The sequence below is a fragment of the Notolepis coatsorum genome, assembly GCF_963971535.1.
Source record: "Notolepis coatsorum genome assembly, contig: SCAFFOLD_101, whole genome shotgun sequence".
Lineage (NCBI taxonomy): Eukaryota > Metazoa > Chordata > Actinopteri > Aulopiformes > Paralepididae > Notolepis > Notolepis coatsorum.
Genome location: NW_028174323.1, coordinates 215,827 through 239,826, shown reverse-complemented (window position 1 = coordinate 239,826; position 24,000 = coordinate 215,827). Strand labels below are relative to the sequence as shown.

General features: G+C 41.4%; 1 protein-coding gene across 1 annotated transcript in view; it reads left to right on the top strand.

Moving 5' to 3' along the window:
• LOC311247581 (protocadherin Fat 3-like) overlaps positions 1–24,000 on the top strand; it is a gene marked incomplete at both ends in the record, with an annotated part of 404,408 nt that overhangs the window by 284,779 nt on the left and 95,629 nt on the right. Inside the window, 4 exon segments of the mRNA XM_084338612.1 lie at positions 2,577–2,810; positions 6,804–6,982; positions 8,056–8,269; positions 11,761–11,975. Of these exon segments, the coding sequence (XP_084194738.1) occupies positions 2,577–2,810; positions 6,804–6,982; positions 8,056–8,269; positions 11,761–11,975 (842 nt within the window).

The window sequence follows — 24,000 nt, the reverse complement described above, 5'->3', positions numbered from 1 at the left end:
AAGAGCCACATGCGGCTCGCGAGCCATGGGTTGGCCACCCCTGCGCTAGACGCTCACAAAGTTCTGTGACTTTCCAAATATTATGTGGAATAACGTTCTAATTACATTTTACTGAAGTCATTTAGAAATTTCAGAAACCGTGCCAGATAAAACGGGTACTTTTAGGAAAAGTCATTGAGTGACAGAGCTGGAGCTCGACCGAGTGACGAGGATACATTTATTGAAAATGCCTAGGGGTCATTTGACCCCTTGTCGGCTGTGCTAGTGTTAAATGTCATGATTAGATTAGTTTAGAATAGATGATTAGATTAGATTCTTATATCTGTATGTTGTGTATGTCATAAATGTCATGAATTGAAAATGGGGGACCCTGATGTAAACAAGGCGAAAGTCTCTCTGGTCTGCATCCCCTTAACAATTGTATGTATTGAGCAATACATATCAAAAGTTCCAAAACATCTATTGTGTTTGTATTTGTATGATCCACTATATAAACATAGTAATTATAATATCTACATACATGGCATTTGATTGGAGGCTAGTCTCACTTTGTCCCACCGCAACATTAAAATAGTTTAGATTTGTGTATGTTGTTTATGTAACAAATTTACTTGAAAGTAACGCAATAGTTACTTTCTGAAGTAACTAGTTACTTTTATAATTTGTAACTGAGTAAGTAATTTAGTAACTTTTTGGAAGAAGTAACTAGTAACTGTAACTAGTTACTTTTTAAAAGTAACTTGCCCAACACTGCTTATCACGTTGTAATTTTTCGCCTGATTATCGAATCATCCTGAAATCAACGCTAGATTGTCGGTATTATCCTTCCTCGTGCAAGCATGAAATGTGGTTTAGAGCGGGGCGCCCATCCGTGATGACCAACGGGACACAGCACACACACATTCCACACAGACAGGCTTCGATCGCGGGATAAAAATATCGGATCAACGCAAGATTGGATATATATAGTCCTTACCTTGTCTCTGATGTAATGCAAAAAAAATAATCCATTATATGATCGCCATTCCAAGTACTGGTCACGGCAGTCCGTCCCACGTTATCCGGCATTGCATATGAACGAGGGGGGGGGGCTAGTTGATGCATCGTTGTAAGCGCTTGTCTTGCCGGAGTATTTAAACCCCGCCCGCACGGCTCAGCTCGGCCCAGAAAACAAACGACATCGTTTCAAATGGAGTGCAATAGCGGCCGCAAGGCGTTAGGCGGCGGTATTGACCGTCTGCGATCTCAGACACACTCAGAACAGCCTGCACAGGCTGCCCCGATGAATTATGAATGGCAATAGCGAATAAAAGAAATAACGATCATAACAATGAGTTAACTCGTTGTTGGCACTCAACGATTGGCGGGCTAACACAAGTTAACTCGTTGTTGGCGCAGAAAGGGTTAATTTGGTCAAAAAGGACACTTTTGTGATAGGAACATTTCCATCTAGACCAGTTTCTATGCGTGTGCCATCCAATGGTTTCTGCCACGGAGCCCTTAGTTACCATGGTAACCACACACACATCATCACATCTTTAAAACTCACATTTCACCTCAAAATGCAGTCAATTATAATTGTAAGAGCCAATAAGGGACTAATTGATTGAATGATAATAATTTTGTAAAAAATGGTTAAAAACAGCTAATGATAATTAAATGACGGTTTTAAAATAGTCTAAAATGCATCATTTAGTCATGTATAAATGATAAAACATTTCTATGCTTTAAATTCTATGCTATGACATCACTTTGTTGGTTTGATGTAACCTTGGTCAGTTTGGAGTCTGATATTGATGGAAGCTACACAGTTCTTGGACGCTGGACGGTTAATTTATTTTTCAACTTTTCAAGTACATTTTTTTATTTTTTATTATTATCTTTTCCCCCTTCTTTTTCCGTTTGTCTCCCCTTCCAATGTTAGTCGTTATGCCAATTCCCAATCACCTTCCTGGTCGTTGCGCACTCTACCCCCTACCGTCGGTCCGCGAGGGGGCGGAGACTATCACATGCTTCCTCCGACACATGTGTACCCAGCCCACCGCTTCTTTTCACCTGGCAGCGCGGACTCTCACTAGGAGAGTGTAACGTGTGGACGGTCACACTACCTCTCCTAGATCCTTCCCTCGCTGTGCAGGCGCCCCGACCGAACTGTAGGAGTCACTGTCCACAACGACCCAGACCCACCCACCGGCTTCCCTCCCGCTGACTCTGCCAATCGAGCCAGTATGACGGCCGGCCAAGCCGGAAGCAACGCTGACAGCTGGATTCGATACCAGTGTCTCTTGCGTTGGTGACGAGCGCCTTGTCCGCTGCGCCACCCAGCCTCCGCAAGTTAACATTTCTAAACGAAGGAAAGTTTATACTGTTATGCCGCGTTTCCACTGTATGTTACCTACTCGACTCGACTCTTCAGTAATGGAAAACCGAAAAGTCGAGTCGAGTAGGTACCATGCAGTGGAAAAGCGCCATTAGTTGACTCCAACAAGTGGTCCAGTTACTGTCTTTAATGCTCTGTCTCTACTAACTCTACCCCCCCCCCCCCCCCCCCCCCCTCTCTTTCTCTCTGATCTTAGGTGAGTTACGTACAGCCACGGTTATGGATCGGGAAAAAACAGCCAGCTACAAACTCATCGCCCAGGCAACGGATGGAGGCGGGCTCTTCTGTCGCTCCGAAATTTCCCTCAGGCTATTGGATGTGAACGACAACGCCCCCTCTTTCTCCTCCACCCAATACCTGACCAGTGTTTACGAGAACGCTGCCCCCAAGGCTCTGCTGACACGCCTCCAGGCCAGTGACCCAGATGAAGGTGCGACGGTACAGTACCTCCTCCTGTGGGAGAAAGAGAGACTCCATGTCTGAAACCGTGCCTAGCAGGGAGTGGATTTATACTTCACTCTACTTCACTCCAAAAATAAAAATACATGACTTCACTGACTTACTCTAACACCAAAACAAGCCAATCAAACCCTTGCGTGGACAATGGGCCTTTCAAGTGTAAGTGGATTAAAGATGCCGTATTATGATGACCATTCCCAATTCAATATTTAAATGTGTATGGTCTGTTTACATTACAAACACATAATAGTAATAATAATAATAATTAATAATAATAATAATAATAATAATAATAATATAATAATAATATAATAATAATAATAATAATAATAATAATAATAATAATAATAATAATAATAATAATAATAATAATAATAATAATAATAATAATAATAATAATAATAATAATAATAATAATAATAATAATAATAATAATAACTTGATTTATATAGCATACAGATTGCAGGTCAAAGTGCTTTACACAAAAGACCGTGAATGAAATCTACTATAATGTCCATAGCTCCGCCATTTCTTACCGGATTGCGACGTGGTTTTTTCCTAGACATTCACAGAAAGGTAAAGAAACAATATATGTTGTATTTTATGGATTCATTATTATTAGAATGCCATTCAGCGGCCGCCTCCAACGGGCGGATTTTGGCTCCTGTCTCTTTAACTGAAAATGTGCACTTCCTGGTTCACGTAAATCAGATCAAACTGTAAAATGAGTTATTGCAGATGAGATCCAGCCATTGTATATGTTATTTCTCGCCTGAAGAAACAAATATTAGTAAACCGTTTAGGTGGAAAAAGAGAGAGAAATGAGTTTAACTCATTGACTGCCAGGCTGTTTTTCCATCTTTACTCCCTGGCGCCAGCGTTATTGACCATTTTCACGATGTTTGCGGACCCATCGTATATATTCTATATTATAACTATGGAGACAATAGTATGGCTCATTTGACAGGCACGATTTATACTCCAACAGGGACGAAACAGTTTATTGCCTGAAACCTATATTATTGCCAGGTCAAAGGTAAACACGACCATGTTTCTTCACCATCGGGGGGGGGGGGGGGGGGGGGGGGGGTCGTTTTCCGGAGCTGCGATCATTACAAAAGCATGTTTTATGATGGGGTTCGGTAAAATAGACGTTACCTTTGTCAGTAGGTACTCCACTCTCCCAAGTGTCTTGAATCAGAACAGGATCAATACATATAACGTTAGGTGGCCCTCATCCGTTGTCTTCTTCTAGTCTGCTCGGGCCAGACTATACCACGGAGCCGAATAGGTTTCGCTCATCGGCTGGTTTTGACTATAGTATTTTTATGATTTACCAGAAGTGCTGAGTTCAACATAGTCTTGTGGAAACGCACCTTATCGTCCATAATCATCATCCATATAATCCGTTTTGGCTTCTTCATAATATCCAATAGTTCGCTCTAGGCGATCGCCATTGTTTTTTTATTTTAAATTCTTTTTATTTAAAAAAATAAATAAAAATGTGTCTCTGGTTTTCATAGCGGTCAGTATTTATTTTATTTATTTATTTATTTTTAATCCTCTTTTTCTCCGCCTGATTTAAATTTTGTTCCTCCTACTGGTCGGTACAAGGGAACCCTGAAGTCTACCACATGCTTCCTCCGACACATGTGGAGACAGCCCAGTGGCTCTCCTCTCACCTGGCAGCGAGGGGCTCTCATTGGTGAAGCGTAACGCGTGGGAGCTCACGCTGCCTTCACCATTCCTGCCTTTTGCTGAGCAGGCGCCCAGACCTGACCTGTAGGCGTCGCTGTCCACAACGCCAGATTACCACCCCCTCGACTTCCCTCCCGCTAACTCAGCCAAACGAGTTAGTATGACGATCGGCCCCAAGCCACAGGCAATGCTGACTCCGGGAGTCGAGACCGCAGCCGCTTGCATTGGTGACGAGCACAATCTCCGCTACGCCATCCGACCGCCCGGCGATCGCCATTGTTGAACATTAGATTGCTGTAGTTTGCTGAGTGATGCCATGCCACTGCTGCCACTGCTGCCACTGCTGCCACTGCTGGGAGTGCCCTAGTGATCCCTAGTGATTTGGTTACTCTCAGCCCATGCCGTTCATAAGGTAGGCGATACTGCCACCTGTCGGGATTCAATCGTCATTGCCGGTCCCAGCCACACTCACAACGGCCCGCGCGAGTGCTTAGAATAAGAAAATAGAGGGCGGCCGGGTAGCGCAGCGGACTAAGCGGCTGTCTACCACCGCAGAGACAGTGGGATCGAATCCAGCCGGTGGGGCGGGTCCTGGTCGTTGTAAACAGCGACTCCTACAGTTCGGTTGGGGCGCCTGCACAGCGAGGGAAGGATCTACGAGAGGTAGTGTGACCTTCCACACGTTACACTCTCCCAGTGAGAGTCCGCGCTGCCAGGTGAAAAGAAGCGGTGGGCTGGCTACACATGTGTCGGAGGAAGCATGTGATAGTCTCCGCCCTCCCGGACCGACGGTAGGGGGTAGAGTGCACAACGACCAGGAAGGGGATTGGGAATTGGCATAACGACTAACATTGGGATGAAAAAATATAAAATAAAAAAATAAAAATAAATGAATAAGAAAATAGAAAAAAATTGTAAAATCCTCCATTCATTTATACTTCCACAATAAGATCACATGATCTGAACACAGTCAGAAGAGGTATTACACAATAACAACAAACTCATCATGGGGGGGTTGGTCAACGATGATCACAAACCCCTCCCCTCCCAAATAAACTTTACTTACTCCCCAAGCCTCTTGATATCCTTTTTTTTTTTTTTCACTTTTTTTTAATAATTTTTTTTAAACATAACATAAAATTAGACACACAAGCATTAACAGTAAACATCCAAAGTAAATCACAGGACTATACATTCCATTTGAATCAATATAAATGTAGTTTACGAGATATATACCCAATACTTGCTATCTAATACAATACATACATATGCTCTTGCTCGCTCTCCCCCCCAGGACCCCCACTTGGATAATCCATCCATTTTCATTCGTTTCTAACCAGGCACTACAATTCATATGCTAGCCTTTATTCTCTCCACCACTTCTAACCAGATTGCAATGTTGGTTTCACTGACACCTAAAATTCGTGCTGTAGATATCTCTAGATAAATCACATCGAGATAGGTAAGAACCCATACCTTCCGGCACATTTTTTCCGGTTGAATCCATCGTGATGCTATCAGCTTTTTAGCAGCTGTGAGACCGGATAAAACTAGTCTCTTTAGCTGTATAGCCTCTTGATATCCTTAAGGACCCCTAGCAGATAAAGGAGTATTCCCAACCTTGAATATTTGAAACAGGGTTATGAATATGATATTAAATATGATACATCAAACTAATGTGTAATATTAAAGACAGAATGATCATCCCTCACACATTTCCACTACTATATATATATATATATATATATATATATATATATATATATATATATATATATATATATATATATATATACTATATATATATATATATATATATATATATATATATATATATATATATATATATATATATTTATCCACATCTGTCTGAATATACCTGCATATAAATCATTCATACATACCTGCATATAAATGGAATAGTCTGCATTTATAGAACAGCTTTTATCCAAAGTGCTTTACATTAGAACTTATGCCTCACATTCACCCATTCACTCACACATTCACGACGGGAGCAAGGTGCCAACCAGTGTACTGTAACACTGTACATACATCTGATTCTCTGTAGTACTCATTTATATATACTCCGGTTTATCACTTGTACATTGTATATTGCTATTGCACTTTACTGTGGCACATTTGCACTCTGGTTAGATGCCAACTTCCTTTTCGTTGTGCTGTACTTGTGAATCTAATCCAATCCAATCGAGTGTTTTGTGCCCGTGCTGCTCTGCTCTTACAGTATCGTACATCATTATATCTCCAGGTCTGAACAGAACCGTGGTCTACTCGCTGGTGCTGTCAGCCGGCGGGTTCTTCTCCATCGACCCGGTGTCCGGGGTGGTGGTTCTGGAGAGGCCTCTGGACAGAGAGGTCCAGGACACCTACCAAGTCACCGTCCAAGCCACCGACCAGGCCGGCCAGCAGGGGGCACTCTGGTCACAGGTGGGTGAGAGGACTTCATTTAATGGTCACACTTTTGGTGTGTATTTGTGAGATATTCTTGTTCTTTTGTCCATTCGTCTTGACTTGATGTGGGTCCATCAGTTTGTTGACAGCCTCCCTATCTCTCCATGCAGTACATACACGCACATCCGGTTGCCATTAGGTCTCTACTGCATTGTATACTCTACAGATATATTATTATATTGTTATCTCTGTACTTAAGTATTAGTAAGTGTTGAATGAGTAAGTGTTTTATTTTTTAATAAACTAGGATTTTGACACATTCTGCTCTTCTCAGTATTGTCTGTTTCCTGTTGGTAATTTCATTTTTTTATGTCACTCATTCAATAAGGACGTAGAATAAACATTTACAGATTTCTTTTAAATGGTCCATTAAGCTTTCGGGACAAAACCTCATAACTCCAAAAACCCAACTTTTCAGCAGATGAAAAAAACTAACACAGATTTGAGGAGGGTGAATAGAGTTAGGAGGTTTAGACAGATGATCGGTTTAATGCTTTCCCATTGTTTAAACTTTGTAAAACCCACACACACATATGGAGGATGATCTACGGAGTTGATTTATATAATAATTTTTATTTTTTTTTTCAAAAAATGGAGTTATGAGGTTTTGTTCTTGGTATCTGAATCTAGGGACATCTATGGATCTCAGGGAATGTATTCCCAGTGTCAGAAATATTGCGTCTGTTACTAGGCTTGAGTAAATTGTAATGAGCTATGGAAGGGGGGCGTGGCTAAATGATGAGGGGGGAGGGGGGGGGGGGGGGTGGCGGGGGGCAGTCAGTATCCCACAGTCTCATATTCAGATCTGGCTCCACGTGTGTGTGGCCTGTTCACCACCATATGACCTCTCTCTCTCTCTCTCTCTCTCTCTCTCTCTCTCTCTCTCTCCCTATCTCTCTCTCCCTCTCTCTCTCTCTCCCTCTCTCCCTCTCTCCCTCTCTCTCTCTCTCTCTCTCTCTCTCTCTCTCTCTCTCTCTCTCTCTCTCTCTCTTCTCTCTCTCTCTCTCTCTCTCCTCTCTCTCTCCCCCCCCCCCCCCCCCCCCCCCCAGGTGGACCTGACCGTGGTGGTCCTGGACGTGAACGACAACGCGCCCGTCTTCCAGAGGAGAGACTACGCCGTGACTCTCCCGGAGGACGTCGCCATGGGAACCGAAATACTGCGGGTGTTGGCGACCAGCGCCGATATAGGACCCAACGCTGAGATAACCTACAGCTTCCGCTCCGGCAACGAGCTGAGGATGTTCACCATCGACAGGAGCCTGGGTAGGAGTGTGTGTGTGTGTGTGTGTGTGCGTGCGTGTGTGCGTGTGTGTGTGTGTGTGTGTTGTTATTGTTTCTCTAATTCAGCCTGCACCACTGACGCCACACGACAAGAACAAAAAAGTAATCTGAATCTGACAGAGGGCAGAGGGATCGATATATACAGGCCTTACTGGCGTTTTGGCGTTGAATGCGCGGGGTGCGCGCTCGCCTAGGTGGGTGCATCGCAAGAAGAAGAAGAAGAAGAAGAAGAATTTTGTATTGTCAATGTACACGAGGCGATTGAAAATTGTCTTTTCGCCTATCCCTTCCTAGTTACACACACACGCACACACACACGCACGCACACACACACACACAGACACAGACACACACACACACACACACACACACACACACACACACACACACACACACACACACACACACACACACACACACACACACACACACACACACACACACACACACACACACACGTATGCATTTCATCAGAGAGGTCAGAGCACAGGGTCGCTCCACAAGAATACAGGTTCCTCGGTAACACAGATTCTTAGCGATGTTGACTTCGGCTTCCCAGAATACGGCCTTGGAAGGAAGGTTGAATGAGTGTGTCATGGTGCTGGCTTCCTGAAATGAATTGTGGTTGTGTATGGTCAGTGATGGGCAAGCTACTTGGAAAATGTAGCAAGCTACACTACAAGTTACTCTCGATTAAATATAGCTCAACTACAATGGAAGCTATCCCCAGAGAGATGTAGCAAGCTACACTACAAGAACATGTCAAAAATAGCTAGCTACATCGGCACTACTTTTTTTTTTTTTTACTTCGTGACCAAGTTTCCACCAAACAAATAGGCAGGAAAAAAATTCTCAGTTTGATTATTTATTATAAAACTGAAACAAGCCCTCGGTCTGGCTTTTTGTGTCATCCTTTTAACATGAACTTGTATTACACACTTCTTCAATATCTGAATTGTTTTACTTCATTTTACGCTACCATGTATATACTACTACCAACTATGCTAATATGTCTATACTACTACAGTATGTACTCAGAGTATAACACTCAAGCTTGACACTGACAAACAATACTACTTATCCTTGGCCGCTAGATATGTACCACTACTGACTTGTTGTACACAATTTGTAAGTTGCTTTGAATGAAAGTGTCAGCTAAATTACCAAATGTATTTAAATATGTAACTCACAAAACATTCCATGGCCCCAAAATCATGTGGGGACCGCCCCTGGGGGTCCTGTCCCACAGGTTGAGAACCACTGCTTTTCCCTCTTTTTTTCTTTTCTCCACCCCAATAATATTGTTAATTTTCTGCCTACAGTGAAACATCATGATAGCAGCTATCTTAGTTAAAGCTGTTGACAAAGTGTACTGACTTGTGTGCTGTTTGGGAACAATTGATTTTCATCAGCTCACCTGAATGACGTGTCTTCAAGTTAGTGCTGGACGTGTTGAGAGAGCAGCATATGTTTTAGCCAAACTCATAAATGTGTCCCAGATAGGGCCATGGAGAGTCATTGTTGTTATTGACATCATCATCTTCATCAATGCCATCGAACCCCTCTGCCATTTCGCGCAGACTGGTTCTTGTTCATGTAATCCGTTAAATTGCATTCATTCAATACGTCTGTGTTTTGATTTTCACTTCCTGCTTTGCGGCTGGAGTCCCGCCCTATCCTGCCTCTGATTGGCCTACCCATAACGTTTTGGCCTACCATACCCAATCGTGTGTCGTCACTCATATCTAAACAAATCAACCAATCATAGTGGGTTTTTTACGGGGAGTTTTTTTTCTCCTCGCAGATATTCTAGTCTAGACTGTTTCTCTCGAAAGTAGCGTGTAACGTTTCTCGTCGCTACGTTACTACTTCGTTCTATAAATAGCTCCGCTACAGAGACCGCAACCCTGGTTAAAAAGTAGCGAGCTACCAGCACGCTACTGAGAATTGTAGTTAAGCTATGTAGCTTCGCTACTTGTAGCAAGCTACTGCCCATCACTGTGTATGGTACTGTGTATGTTACTTGTGTATTGCATTGTGGAAGTTGCTTTCAGAGCCTTTTGTTCACACCTCCCCTCCCCCCTGTTTCATCCTTTCCTCTCCCCTCACCTGGTCATCCCTCCCCCTGTATCCTCCTCCTCCTCTCACCTGGTCTCCCTCCCCCTGTATCCCCCTTTCCTCTCTCCTCACCTGGTCATCCCTCCCCCTGTATCCCCCTTTCCTCTCCCCTCACCTGGTCATCCCTCCCCCTGTATCCTCCTTTCCTCTCCCCTCACCTGGTCATCCCTCCCCCTGTATCCCCCTTTCCTCTCCCCTCACCTGGTCATCCCTCCCCCTGTATCCTCCTTTCCTCTCCCCTCACCTGGTCGTCCCTCCCCCCTGTATCCTCCTCTCCTCTCCCCTCACCTGGTCATCCCTCCCCCTGTATCCTCCTCTCCTCTCCCCTCACCTGGTCATCCCTCCCCCTGTATCCTCCTCTCCTCTCCCCTCACCTGGTCATCCCTCCCCCTGTATCCTCCTTTTCCTCTCCCCTCCTCCCCCTGTATCCTCCTTTTCCTCTCCCCTCACCTGGTCTCTCTCCCCCATGTATCCTCCTCTCCCCTCACCTGGTCGTCCCTCCCCGCCCCCTTCTTCCCAGAAAGCTTAAAGGCCCCATGAAATCAAAATAGATGTTTGTGTTCTTTTCTCACACATGTCTTGCACTGATTGTCACTTGTCCCAACAATGACAAAAAAGTAGTTTTGTAGGTATTCTTAATGGTATTTAGGTAATTTCCTGGCAAACAATAAAAAAAAAGGTGAGTCATCCTGCACATGGGGGCGTATACTAATTTTGCATCCGATGAAATGCTTTCTAGAATGACATTTACAGCACATGATAAGCTAGCCCTCAGCCTCTTTAACTAAATTAAACAAATGTTCAATATTTGCTTGCTAGTCAAGTTACTAATGTTGCTTAACTACTGTCAATGCCAATAAATATCCATAACAAGTATCTCCCTAGCTTCCTGTTTTTACAGGAAATGCATAGATATGTGGAATCAAATAGCATTCTGCTAGCCGTTTCATGGGGACTTTAAAAGGCAAACACACAGAATGAAGGGGATTGATCCTTTTTTCCTGGCCAGAGAAAGTCAAATCCTCTACTGAACACCTAACCCTAAATTGTATCAGATTAGCCATGTTTTAACCCTTTCACTACCACACTACCAAAGGGTTAACCCTTTCACTGCGACAATACAGAAAGTTAACCCTCGCACCGCCACACACGACAAAGGGTTAACAATACATTTGTATATGAACCATGAAGATTTGACCACGCGCACGATTAACCTCTCCGGTGCCACCACACAGTCGATGCTGATCATGTTTTGTGTGTGTGTGTGTGTGTGTGTGTGTGTGTGTGTGTGCGTGCGTGTGTGTGGGTGTGTGTGTGTGTGTGTGCATGTGTGTGTATTGCGCGTGCGCATGTAGGCTCCATCTCTGTGGCGGGCGACCTGGACTTTGAGGTGTGTAGGGACTACTACCTGACCGTGGAGGCGCGGGACCGCGGGAGCCCCCCCCTCAGCACCGCCACCATGGTGACCATCCAGCTGATGGACGTCAACGACAACGCTCCGGCCTTCAGCCAGGACATCTACAACGTACTGGTCAGCGAGGACGCAGCGGTCGGCCAGACCGTTACCAAGGTTACCGATGTTGTTTTGTATCATCACCTCGTAGTCGACCCGCAATGTCACCGAGTCACTCGGTCACTCACATAATAATATTCATTCATTCATTCATTCATTCATTCATTCATTCATTCATTCATTCATTCATTCATTCATTCATTCATTCATTCATTCATTCATTCATTCATTCATTCATTCACTCATGGTTAGCCACTCTGCCCCTAGTGGCAGCTCACAGCCATGGCACTTTGTGTGAGACCTCAGTTCAATCCATGTGTGACAATGCTTAATCCCAGCAGTGACATTTGTTGTTCTATTACACATATATAATTAAATTGCTTATGCTGGCCACTCAACAGTTGTTTGGATTCACAGACACTTACACAATATTGTGTGGAAAGGTTGGTCATGATGAGCCAAAGGACAACTGATTAAAAGGGGAGTGGCAGTGGGAGTGGCCTATTACAAAAATGTGCCTAATTTCTAAACTGATTCACTTAACATTTGCGTGTGTGTGTATGAATGCATGCACGCATAGATGCATAATCTTCCATGGCCATATTACTACCTACTATGTTAATCTGTCTATCTATACTATTATGCACTCAAGACTGTAGCACTCAAGTTCAACACTGTTTGACAAACATTGTTACTCAGCTGAAAGAGTTGTACTCTTCCTGCTGACCTGTTGTACAGAACTTGTAAGTCTCTTTGGATAAACTAAAGGACTAAATCTAAAATGTAAATGTAAACATGCATGGTTGTAGCTACTGCAAATGTGCACGTTTTCTTGTATTGTCTTTGTTAGCGAGTGTACGTATTGTCATCTTCTTGTATTGCCTTTGTTAGCGAGTGTACGTATTGTCGTCTTCTTGTATTGTCTTTGTTAGCGAGTGTACGTATTGTCGTCTTCTTGTATTGTCTTTGTTAGCGAGTGTACGTATTGTCGTATTCTTGTATTTTCTTTGTTAGCGAGTGTACGTATTGTCGTCTTCTTGTATTGTCTTTGTTAGTGAGTGTACGTATTGTCGTAGTATTGTATTGTCTTTGTTAGCGAGTGTACGTATTGTCGTCTTCTTGTATTGTCTTTGTTAGCGAGTGTACGCATTGTCGTCATCTTGTATTGTCTTTGTTAGCGAGTGTACGTATTGTCCTAGTCTTGTATTGTCTTTGTTAGCGAGTGTACGTATTGTCGTCTTCTTGTATTGTCTTTGTTAGCGAGTGTACGTATTGTCGCCTTCTTGTATTGTCTTTGTTAGCGAGTGTACGTATTGTCGCCTTCTTGTATTGTCTTTGTTAGCGAGTGTACGTATTGTCGTCTTCTTGTATTGTCTTTGTTAGCGAGTGTACGTATTGTTGTCTTCTTGTATTGTCTTTGTTAGCGAGTGTATGTATTGTCGTCATCTTGTATTGTCTTTGTTAGCGAGTGTACGTATTGTTGTCTTCTTGTATTGTCTTTGTTAGCGAGTGTACGTATTGTCGTCTCCTTGTATTGTCTTTGTTAGCGAGTGTACGTATTGTTGTCTTCTTGTATTGTCTTTGTTAGCGAGTGTACATATTGTTGTCTCCTTGTATTGTCTTTGTTAGCGAGTGTACGTATTGTCCTAGTCTTGTATTTCCTTTGTTAGCGAGTGTATGTATTGCCGTCTTCTTGTATTGTCTTTGTTAGCGAGTGTACGTATTGTCGTAGTCTTGTATTGTCTTTGTTAGCGAGTGTACGTATTGTCGTAGTATTGTATTGTCTTTGTTAGCGAGTGTACGTATTGTCGTAGTCTTGTATTGTCTTTGTTAGCGAGTGTACGTATTGTCGTCTTCTTGTATTGTCTTTGTTAGCGAGTGTACGTATTGTCGTCTTCTTGTATTGTCTTTGTTAGCGAGTGTACGTATTGTCGCCTTCTTGTATTGTCTTTGTTAGCGAGTGTAAGTATTGTCGTAGTCTTGTATTGTCTTTGTTAGCGAGTGTATGTATTGTCGTCTTCTTGTATTGTCTTTGTTAGCGAGTGTACGTATTGTCGTCTTCTTGTATTGTCTTTGTTAGTGAGTGTACGTATTGTCGTCTTCTTGTATTGTCTTTGTTAGCGAGTGTATGTATTATCGTCTTCTTGTATTTCCTTTGTTAGCGAGTGTACGTATTGTCGTAGTCTTGTATTGTCTTTGTTAGCGAGTGTACGTATTGTCGTAGTCTTGTATTGTCTTTGTTAGCGAGTGTACGTATTGTCGTCTTCTTGTATTGTCTTTGTTAGCGAGTGTACGTATTGTCGTAGTCTTGTATTGTCTTTGTTAGCGAGTGTACGTATTGTTGTCTTCTTGTATTGTCTTTGTTAGCGAGTGTACGTATTGTCCTAGGCTTGTATTTCCTTTGTTAGCAAGTGTACGTATTGTCCTAGTCTTGTATTTCCTTTGTTAGCGAGTGTACGTATTGTCGCCTTCTTGTATTGTCTTTGTTAGCGAGTGTACGTATTGTCGTCTTTTTGTATTGCCTTTGTTAGCGAGTGTACGTATTGTCGTATTGTTGTATTTTCTTTGTTAGCGAGTGTACGTATTGTCGTAGTCTTGTATTTCCTTTGTTAGCGAGTGTACGTATTGTCGTCTTCTTGTATTGTCTTTGTTAGCGAGTGTACGTATTGTCGTATTGTTGTATTTTCTTTGTTAGCGAGTGTACGTATTGTCGTAGTCTTGTATTTCCTTTGTTAGCGAGTGTACGTATTGTCGTCTTCTTGTATTGCCTTTGTTAGCGAGTGTACGTATTGTCGTATTGTTGTATTTTCTTTGTTAGCGAGTGTACGTATTGTCGTATTGTTGTATTGTCTTTGTTAGCGAGTGTACGTATTGTCCTAGGCTTGTATTTCCTTTGTTAGCAAGTGTACGTATTGTCCTGGTCTTGTATTTCCTTTGTTAGCGAGTGTACGTATTGTCGCCTTCTTGTATTGTCTTTGTTAGCGAGTGTACGTATTGTCGTCTTCTTGTATTGTCTTTGTTAGCGAATGTACGTATTGTCGTCTTCTTGTATTGTCTTTGTTAGCGAGTGTAGGTATTGTCGTCTTCTTGTATTGTCTTTGTTAGCGAGTGTACGTATTGTCGTATTCTTGTATTGTCTTTGTTAGCGAGTGTACGTATTGTCGTCTTCTTGTATTGCCTTTGTTAGCGAGTGTACGTATTGTCGTCTTCTTGTATTGTCTTTGTTAGCGAGTGTAGGTATTGTCGTCTTCTTGTATTGTCTTTGTTAGCGAGTGTACGTATTGTCGTATTCTTGTATTGTCTTTGTTAGCGAGTGTACGTATTGTCGTCTTCTTGTATTGCCTTTGTTAGCGAGTGTACGTATTGTCGTATTGTTGTATTTTCTTTGTTAGCGAGTGTACGTATTGTCGTAGTCTTGTATTTCCTTTGTTAGCGAGTGTACGTATTGTCCTAGTCTTGTATTTCCTTTGTTAGCGAGTGTACGCATTGTTGTCTTCTTGTATTGTCTTTGTTAGCGAGTGTACGTATTGTCGCCTTCTTGTATTGTCTTTGTTAGCGAGTGTACGTATTGTCGCCTTCTTGTATTGTCTTTGTTAGCGAGTGTACGTATTGTCGCCTTCTTGTATTGTCTTTGTTAGCGAGTGTACGTATTGTCGCCTTCTTGTATTGTCTTTGTTAGCGAGTGTAAGTATTGTCGTAGTCTTGTATTGTCTTTGTTAGCAAGTGTATGTATTGTCGTCTTCTTGTATTGTCTTTGTTAGCGAGTGTACGTATTGTCGTCTTCTTGTATTGTCTTTGTTAGCGAGTGTACGTATTGTCGTCTTCTTGTATTGTCTTTGTTAGCGAGTGTATGTATTATCGTCTTCTTGTATTTCCTTTGTTAGCGAGTGTACGTATTGTCGTAGTCTTGTATTGTCTTTGTTAGCGAGTGTACGTATTGTCGTAGTCTTGTATTGTCTTTGTTAGCGAGTGTACGTATTGTCGTCTTCTTGTATTGTCTTTGTTAGCGAGTGTACGTATTGTCGTAGTCTTGTATTGTCTTTGTTAGCGAGTGTACGTATTGTTGTCTTCTTGTATTGTCTTTGTTAGCGAGTGTACGTATTGTCCTAGGCTTGTATTTCCTTTGTTAGCAAGTGTACGTATTGTCCTAGTCTTGTATTTCCTTTGTTAGCGAGTGTACGTATTGTCGCCTTCTTGTATTGTCTTTGTTAGCGAGTGTACGTATTGTCGTCTTTTTGTATTGCCTTTGTTAGCGAGTGTACGTATTGTCGTATTGTTGTATTTTCTTTGTTAGCGAGTGTACGTATTGTCGTAGTCTTGTATTTCCTTTGTTAGCGAGTGTACGTATTGTCGTCTTCTTGTATTGTCTTTGTTAGCGAGTGTACGTATTGTCGTATTGTTGTATTTTCTTTGTTAGCGAGTGTACGTATTGTCGTAGTCTTGTATTTCCTTTGTTAGCGAGTGTACGTATTGTCGTCTTCTTGTATTGCCTTTGTTAGCGAGTGTACGTATTGTCGTATTGTTGTATTTTCTTTGTTAGCGAGTGTACGTATTGTCGTATTGTTGTATTGTCTTTGTTAGCGAGTGTACGTATTGTCCTAGGCTTGTATTTCCTTTGTTAGCAAGTGTACGTATTGTCCTGGTCTTGTATTTCCTTTGTTAGCGAGTGTACGTATTGTCGCCTTCTTGTATTGTCTTTGTTAGCGAGTGTACGTATTGTCGTCTTCTTGTATTGTCTTTGTTAGCGAATGTACGTATTGTCGTCTTCTTGTATTGTCTTTGTTAGCGAGTGTAGGTATTGTCGTCTTCTTGTATTGTCTTTGTTAGCGAGTGTACGTATTGTCGTATTCTTGTATTGTCTTTGTTAGCGAGTGTACGTATTGTCGTCTTCTTGTATTGCCTTTGTTAGCGAGTGTACGTATTGTCGTCTTCTTGTATTGTCTTTGTTAGCGAGTGTAGGTATTGTCGTCTTCTTGTATTGTCTTTGTTAGCGAGTGTACGTATTGTCGTATTCTTGTATTGTCTTTGTTAGCGAGTGTACGTATTGTCGTCTTCTTGTATTGCCTTTGTTAGCGAGTGTACGTATTGTCGTATTGTTGTATTTTCTTTGTTAGCGAGTGTACGTATTGTCGTAGTCTTGTATTTCCTTTGTTAGCGAGTGTACGTATTGTCCTAGTCTTGTATTTCCTTTGTTAGCGAGTGTACGCATTGTTGTCTTCTTGTATTGTCTTTGTTAGCGAGTGTACGTATTGTCGCCTTCTTGTATTGTCTTTGTTAGCGAGTGTACGTATTGTCGCCTTCTTGTATTGTCTTTGTTAGCGAGTGTACGTATTGTCGCCTTCTTGTATTGTCTTTGTTAGCGAGTGTACGTATTGTCGTCTTCTTGTATTGTCTTTGTTAGCGAGTGTACGTATTGTCGTCTTCTTGTATTGCCTTTGTTAGCGAGTGTACGTATTGTCGTATTGTTGTATTTTCTTTGTTAGCGAGTGTACGTATTGTCGTATTGTTGTATTTTCTTTGTTAGCGAGTGTACGTATTGTCGTCTTCTTGTATTGTCTTTGTTAGCGAGTGTACGTATTGTCGTCTTCTTGTATTTCCTTTGTTAGCGAGTGTACGTATTGTCGTCTTCTTGTATTTCCTTTGTTAGCGAGTGTACGTATTGTCGTCATCTTGTATTGTCTTTGTTAGCGAGTGTACGTATTGTCGTCTTCTTGTATTGTCTTTGTTAGCGAGTGTACGTATTGTCGTCATCTTGTATTGTCTTTGTTAGCGAGTGTACGTATTGTCGTATTCTTGTATAGTCTTTGTTAGCGAGTGTACGTATTGTCATCTTCTTGTATTGTCTTTGTTAGCGAGTGTACGTATTGTCGTCTTCTTGTATTGTCTTTGTTAGCGAGTGTACGTATTGTCGTCTTCTTGTATTGTCTTTGTTAGCGAGTGTACGTATTGTCGTCTTCTTGTATTGTCTTTGTTAGCGAGTGTACGTATTGTCGTAGTCTTGTATTGTCTTTGTTAGCGAGTGTACGTATTGTCGCCTTCTTGTATTGTCTTTGTTAGCGAGTGTACGTATTGTCGTCTTCTTGTATTGTCTTTGTTAGCGAGTGTACGTATTGTCGTAGTCTTGTATTGTCTTTGTTAGCGAGTGTACGTATTGTCGCCTTCTTGTATTGGCTTTGTTAGCGAGTGTACGTATTGTCGTAGTCTTGTATTGTCTTTGTTAGCGAGTGTACGTATTGTCGTCTTCTTGTATTGTCTTTGTTAGCGAGTGTACGTATTGTCGTCTTCTTGTATTGTCTTTGTTAGCGAGTGTACGTATTGTCGTCTCCTTGTATTGTCTTTGTTAGCGAGTGTACGTATTGTCGTCTTCTTGTATTGTCTTTGTTAGCGAGTGTAGGTATTGTCGTCTTCTTGTATTGTCTTTGTTAGCGAGTGTACGTATTGTCGTATTCTTGTATTGTCTTTGTTAGCGAGTGTACGTATTGTCGTCTTCTTGTATTGCCTTTGTTAGCGAGTGTACGTATTGTCGTCTTCTTGTATTGTCTTTGTTAGCGAGTGTAGGTATTGTCGTCTTCTTGTATTGTCTTTGTTAGCGAGTGTACGTATTGTCGTATTCTTGTATTGTCTTTGTTAGCGAGTGTACGTATTGTCGTCTTCTTGTATTGCCTTTGTTAGCGAGTGTACGTATTGTCGTATTGTTGTATTTTCTTTGTTAGCGAGTGTACGTATTGTCGTAGTCTTGTATTTCCTTTGTTAGCGAGTGTACGTATTGTCCTAGTCTTGTATTTCCTTTGTTAGCGAGTGTACGCATTGTTGTCTTCTTGTATTGTCTTTGTTAGCGAGTGTACGTATTGTCGCCTTCTTGTATTGTCTTTGTTAGCGAGTGTACGTATTGTCGCCTTCTTGTATTGTCTTTGTTAGCGAGTGTACGTATTGTCGCCTTCTTGTATTGTCTTTGTTAGCGAGTGTACGTATTGTCGTCTTCTTGTATTGTCTTTGTTAGCGAGTGTACGTATTGTCGTCTTCTTGTATTGCCTTTGTTAGCGAGTGTACGTATTGTCGTATTGTTGTATTTTCTTTGTTAGCGAGTGTACGTATTGTCGTATTGTTGTATTTTCTTTGTTAGCGAGTGTACGTATTGTCGTCTTCTTGTATTGTCTTTGTTAGCGAGTGTACGTATTGTCGTCTTCTTGTATTTCCTTTGTTAGCGAGTGTACGTATTGTCGTCTTCTTGTATTTCCTTTGTTAGCGAGTGTACGTATTGTCGTCATCTTGTATTGTCTTTGTTAGCGAGTGTACGTATTGTCGTCTTCTTGTATTGTCTTTGTTAGCGAGTGTACGTATTGTCGTCATCTTGTATTGTCTTTGTTAGCGAGTGTACGTATTGTCGTATTCTTGTATAGTCTTTGTTAGCGAGTGTACGTATTGTCATCTTCTTGTATTGTCTTTGTTAGCGAGTGTACGTATTGTCGTCTTCTTGTATTGTCTTTGTTAGCGAGTGTACGTATTGTCGTCTTCTTGTATTGTCTTTGTTAGCGAGTGTACGTATTGTCGTCTTCTTGTATTGTCTTTGTTAGCGAGTGTACGTATTGTCGTAGTCTTGTATTGTCTTTGTTAGCGAGTGTACATATTGTCGCCTTCTTGTATTGTCTTTGTTAGCGAGTGTACGTATTGTCGTCTTCTTGTATTGTCTTTGTTAGCGAGTGTACGTATTGTCGTATTGTTGTATTTTCTTTGTTAGCGAGTGTACGTATTGTCGTCTTCTTGTATTGTCTTTGTTAGCGAGTGTACGTATTGTCGTCTTCTTGTATTTCCTTTGTTAGCGAGTGTACGTATTGTCGTCTTCTTGTATTTCCTTTGTTAGCGAGTGTACGTATTGTCGTCATCTTGTATTGTCTTTGTTAGCGAGTGTACGTATTGTCGTCTTCTTGTATTGTCTTTGTTAGCGAGTGTACGTATTGTCGTCATCTTGTATTGTCTTTGTTAGCGAGTGTACGTATTGTCGTATTCTTGTATAGTCTTTGTTAGCGAGTGTACGTATTGTCATCTTCTTGTATTGTCTTTGTTAGCGAGTGTACGTATTGTCGTCTTCTTGTATTGTCTTTGTTAGCGAGTGTACGTATTGTCGTCTTCTTGTATTGTCTTTGTTAGCGAGTGTACGTATTGTCGTCTTCTTGTATTGTCTTTGTTAGCGAGTGTACGTATTGTCGTAGTCTTGTATTGTCTTTGTTAGCGAGTGTACGTATTGTCGCCTTCTTGTATTGTCTTTGTTAGCGAGTGTACGTATTGTCGTCTTCTTGTATTGTCTTTGTTAGCGAGTGTACGTATTGTCGTAGTCTTGTATTGTCTTTGTTAGCGAGTGTACGTATTGTCGCCTTCTTGTATTGGCTTTGTTAGCGAGTGTACGTATTGTCGTAGTCTTGTATTGTCTTTGTTAGCGAGTGTACGTATTGTCGTCTTCTTGTATTGTCTTTGTTAGCGAGTGTACGTATTGTCGTCTTCTTGTATTGTCTTTGTTAGCGAGTGTACGTATTGTCGTCTCCTTGTATTGTCTTTGTTAGCGAGTGTACGTATTGTCGTCTTCTTGTATTGTCTTTGTTAGCGAGTGTAGGTATTGTCGTCTTCTTGTATTGTCTTTGTTAGCGAGTGTACGTATTGTCGTATTCTTGTATTGTCTTTGTTAGCGAGTGTACGTATTGTCGTCTTCTTGTATTGCCTTTGTTAGCGAGTGTACGTATTGTCGTCTTCTTGTATTGTCTTTGTTAGCGAGTGTAGGTATTGTCGTCTTCTTGTATTGTCTTTGTTAGCGAGTGTACGTATTGTCGTATTCTTGTATTGTCTTTGTTAGCGAGTGTACGTATTGTCGTCTTCTTGTATTGCCTTTGTTAGCGAGTGTACGTATTGTCGTATTGTTGTATTTTCTTTGTTAGCGAGTGTACGTATTGTCGTAGTCTTGTATTTCCTTTGTTAGCGAGTGTACGTATTGTCCTAGTCTTGTATTTCCTTTGTTAGCGAGTGTACGCATTGTTGTCTTCTTGTATTGTCTTTGTTAGCGAGTGTACGTATTGTCGCCTTCTTGTATTGTCTTTGTTAGCGAGTGTACGTATTGTCGCCTTCTTGTATTGTCTTTGTTAGCGAGTGTACGTATTGTCGCCTTCTTGTATTGTCTTTGTTAGCGAGTGTACGTATTGTCGTCTTCTTGTATTGTCTTTGTTAGCGAGTGTACGTATTGTCGTCTTCTTGTATTGCCTTTGTTAGCGAGTGTACGTATTGTCGTATTGTTGTATTTTCTTTGTTAGCGAGTGTACGTATTGTCGTATTGTTGTATTTTCTTTGTTAGCGAGTGTACGTATTGTCGTCTTCTTGTATTGTCTTTGTTAGCGAGTGTACGTATTGTCGTCTTCTTGTATTTCCTTTGTTAGCGAGTGTACGTATTGTCGTCTTCTTGTATTTCCTTTGTTAGCGAGTGTACGTATTGTCGTCATCTTGTATTGTCTTTGTTAGCGAGTGTACGTATTGTCGTCTTCTTGTATTGTCTTTGTTAGCGAGTGTACGTATTGTCGTCATCTTGTATTGTCTTTGTTAGCGAGTGTACGTATTGTCGTATTCTTGTATAGTCTTTGTTAGCGAGTGTACGTATTGTCATCTTCTTGTATTGTCTTTGTTAGCGAGTGTACGTATTGTCGTCTTCTTGTATTGTCTTTGTTAGCGAGTGTACGTATTGTCGTCTTCTTGTATTGTCTTTGTTAGCGAGTGTACGTATTGTCGTCTTCTTGTATTGTCTTTGTTAGCGAGTGTACGTATTGTCGTAGTCTTGTATTGTCTTTGTTAGCGAGTGTACATATTGTCGCCTTCTTGTATTGTCTTTGTTAGCGAGTGTACGTATTGTCGTCTTCTTGTATTGTCTTTGTTAGCGAGTGTACGTATTGTCGTAGTCTTGTATTGTCTTTGTTAGCGAGTGTACGTATTGTCGCCTTCTTGTATTGGCTTTGTTAGCGAGTGTACGTATTGTCGTAGTCTTGTATTGTCTTTGTTAGCGAGTGTACGTATTGTCGTCTTCTTGTATTGTCTTTGTTAGCGAGTGTACGTATTGTCGTCTTCTTGTATTGTCTTTGTTAGCGAGTGTACGTATTGTCGTCTCCTTGTATTGTCTTTGTTAGCGAGTGTACGTATTGTCGTCTTCTTGTATTGTCTTTGTTAGCGAGTGTACGTATTGTCGTAGTCTTGTATTGTCTTTGTTAGCGAGTGTACGTATTGTCGTCTTCTTGTATTGTCTTTGTTAGCGAGTGTACGTATTGTCGTCTTCTTGTATTGTCTTTGTTAGCGAGTGTACGTATTGTCGTCTTCTTGTATTGTCTTTGTTAGCGAGTGTACGTATTGTCGTCTTCTCGTATTGTCTTTGTTAGAGAGTGTACGTATTGTCGTCTTCTTGTATTGTCTTTGTTAGCGAGTGTACGTATTGTCGTAGTCTTGTATTGTCTTTGTTAGCGAGTGTACGTATTGCCGTCTTCTTGTATTTCCTTTGTTAGCGAGTGTACGTATTGTCGTAGTCTTGTATTGTCTTTGTTAGCGAGTGTACGTATTGTTGTCTTCTTGTATTGTCTTTGTTAGCGAGTGTACGTATTGTCGTCTTATTGTATTTTCTTTGTTGGCGAGTGTACGTATTGTCGTCTTCTTGTATTTCCTTTGTTAGCGAGTGTACGTATTGTCGTAGTCTTGTATTGTCTTTGTTAGCGAGTGTACGTATTGGCATCGTCTTGTATTGTCTTTGTTAGCGAGTGTACGTATTGCCGTCTTCTTGTATTGTCTTTGTTAGCGAGTGTACGTATTGTCGTCTTCTTGTATTGTCTTTGTTAGCGAGTGTACGTATTGTCGTCTTATTGTATTGTCTTTGTTAGCGAGTGTACGTATTGTCGTCTTCTTGTATTGTCTTTGTTAGCGAGTGTACGTATTGTCGTAGTCTTGTATTTTCTTTGTTAGCGAGTGTACGTATTGTCGTCTTCTTGTATTTTCTTTGTTAGCGAGTGTACGTATTGTCGTCTCCTTGTATTGTCTTTGTTAGCGAGTGTACGTATTGTCGTCTCCTTGTATTGTCTTTGTTAGCGAGTGTACGTATTGTCGTCATCTTGTATTGTCTTTGTTAGCGAGTGTACGTATTGTCGTCTTCTTGTATTGTCTTTGTTAGCGAGTGTACGTATTGTCGTCTCCTTGTATTGTCTTTGTTAGCGAGTGTACGTATTGTCGTCTTCTTGTATTGTCTTTGTTAGCGAGTGTACGTATTGTCGTAGTCTTGTATTGTCTTTGTTAGCGAGTGTACGTATTGTCGTAGTCTTGTATTGTCTTTGTTAGCGAGTGTACGTATTGTCGTAGTCTTGTATTGTCTTTGTTAGCGAGTGTACGTATTGTCGTCTTCTTGTATTGTCTTTGTTAGCGAGTGTACGTATCGTCGTCTTCTTGTATTGTCTTTGTTAGCGAGTGTACGTATTGTCGTCTTCTTGTATTGTCTTTGTTAGCGAGTGTACGTATTGTCCTAGTCTTGTATTGTCTTTGTTAGCGAGTGTACGTATTGTCCTAGTCTTGTATTGTCTTTGTTAGCGAGTGTACGTATTGTCGTCTTCTTGTATTGTCTTTGTTAGCGAGTGTACGTATTGTCGTAGTCTTGTATTGTCTTTGTTAGCGAGTGTACGTATTGTCGTAGTCTTGTATTGTCTTTGTTAGCGAGTGTACGTATTGTCGTAGTCTTGTATTGTCTTTGTTAGCGAGTGTACGTATTGTCGTATTCTTGTATTTCCTTTGTTAGCGAGTGTACGTATTGTCGCCTTCTTGTATTGTCTTTGTTAGCGAGTGTACGTATTGTCGTAGTCTTGTATTGTCTTTGTTAGCGAGTGTACGTATTGTCATCATCTTGTATTGTCTTTGTTAGCGAGTGTACGTATTGTCGTATTCTTGTATTTCCTTTGTTAGCGAGTGTACGTATTGTCGTAGTCTTGTATTGTCTTTGTTAGCGAGTGTACGTATTGTCATCATCTTGTATTGTCTTTGTTAGCGAGTGTACGTATTGTCGTAGTCTTGTATTTTCTTTGTT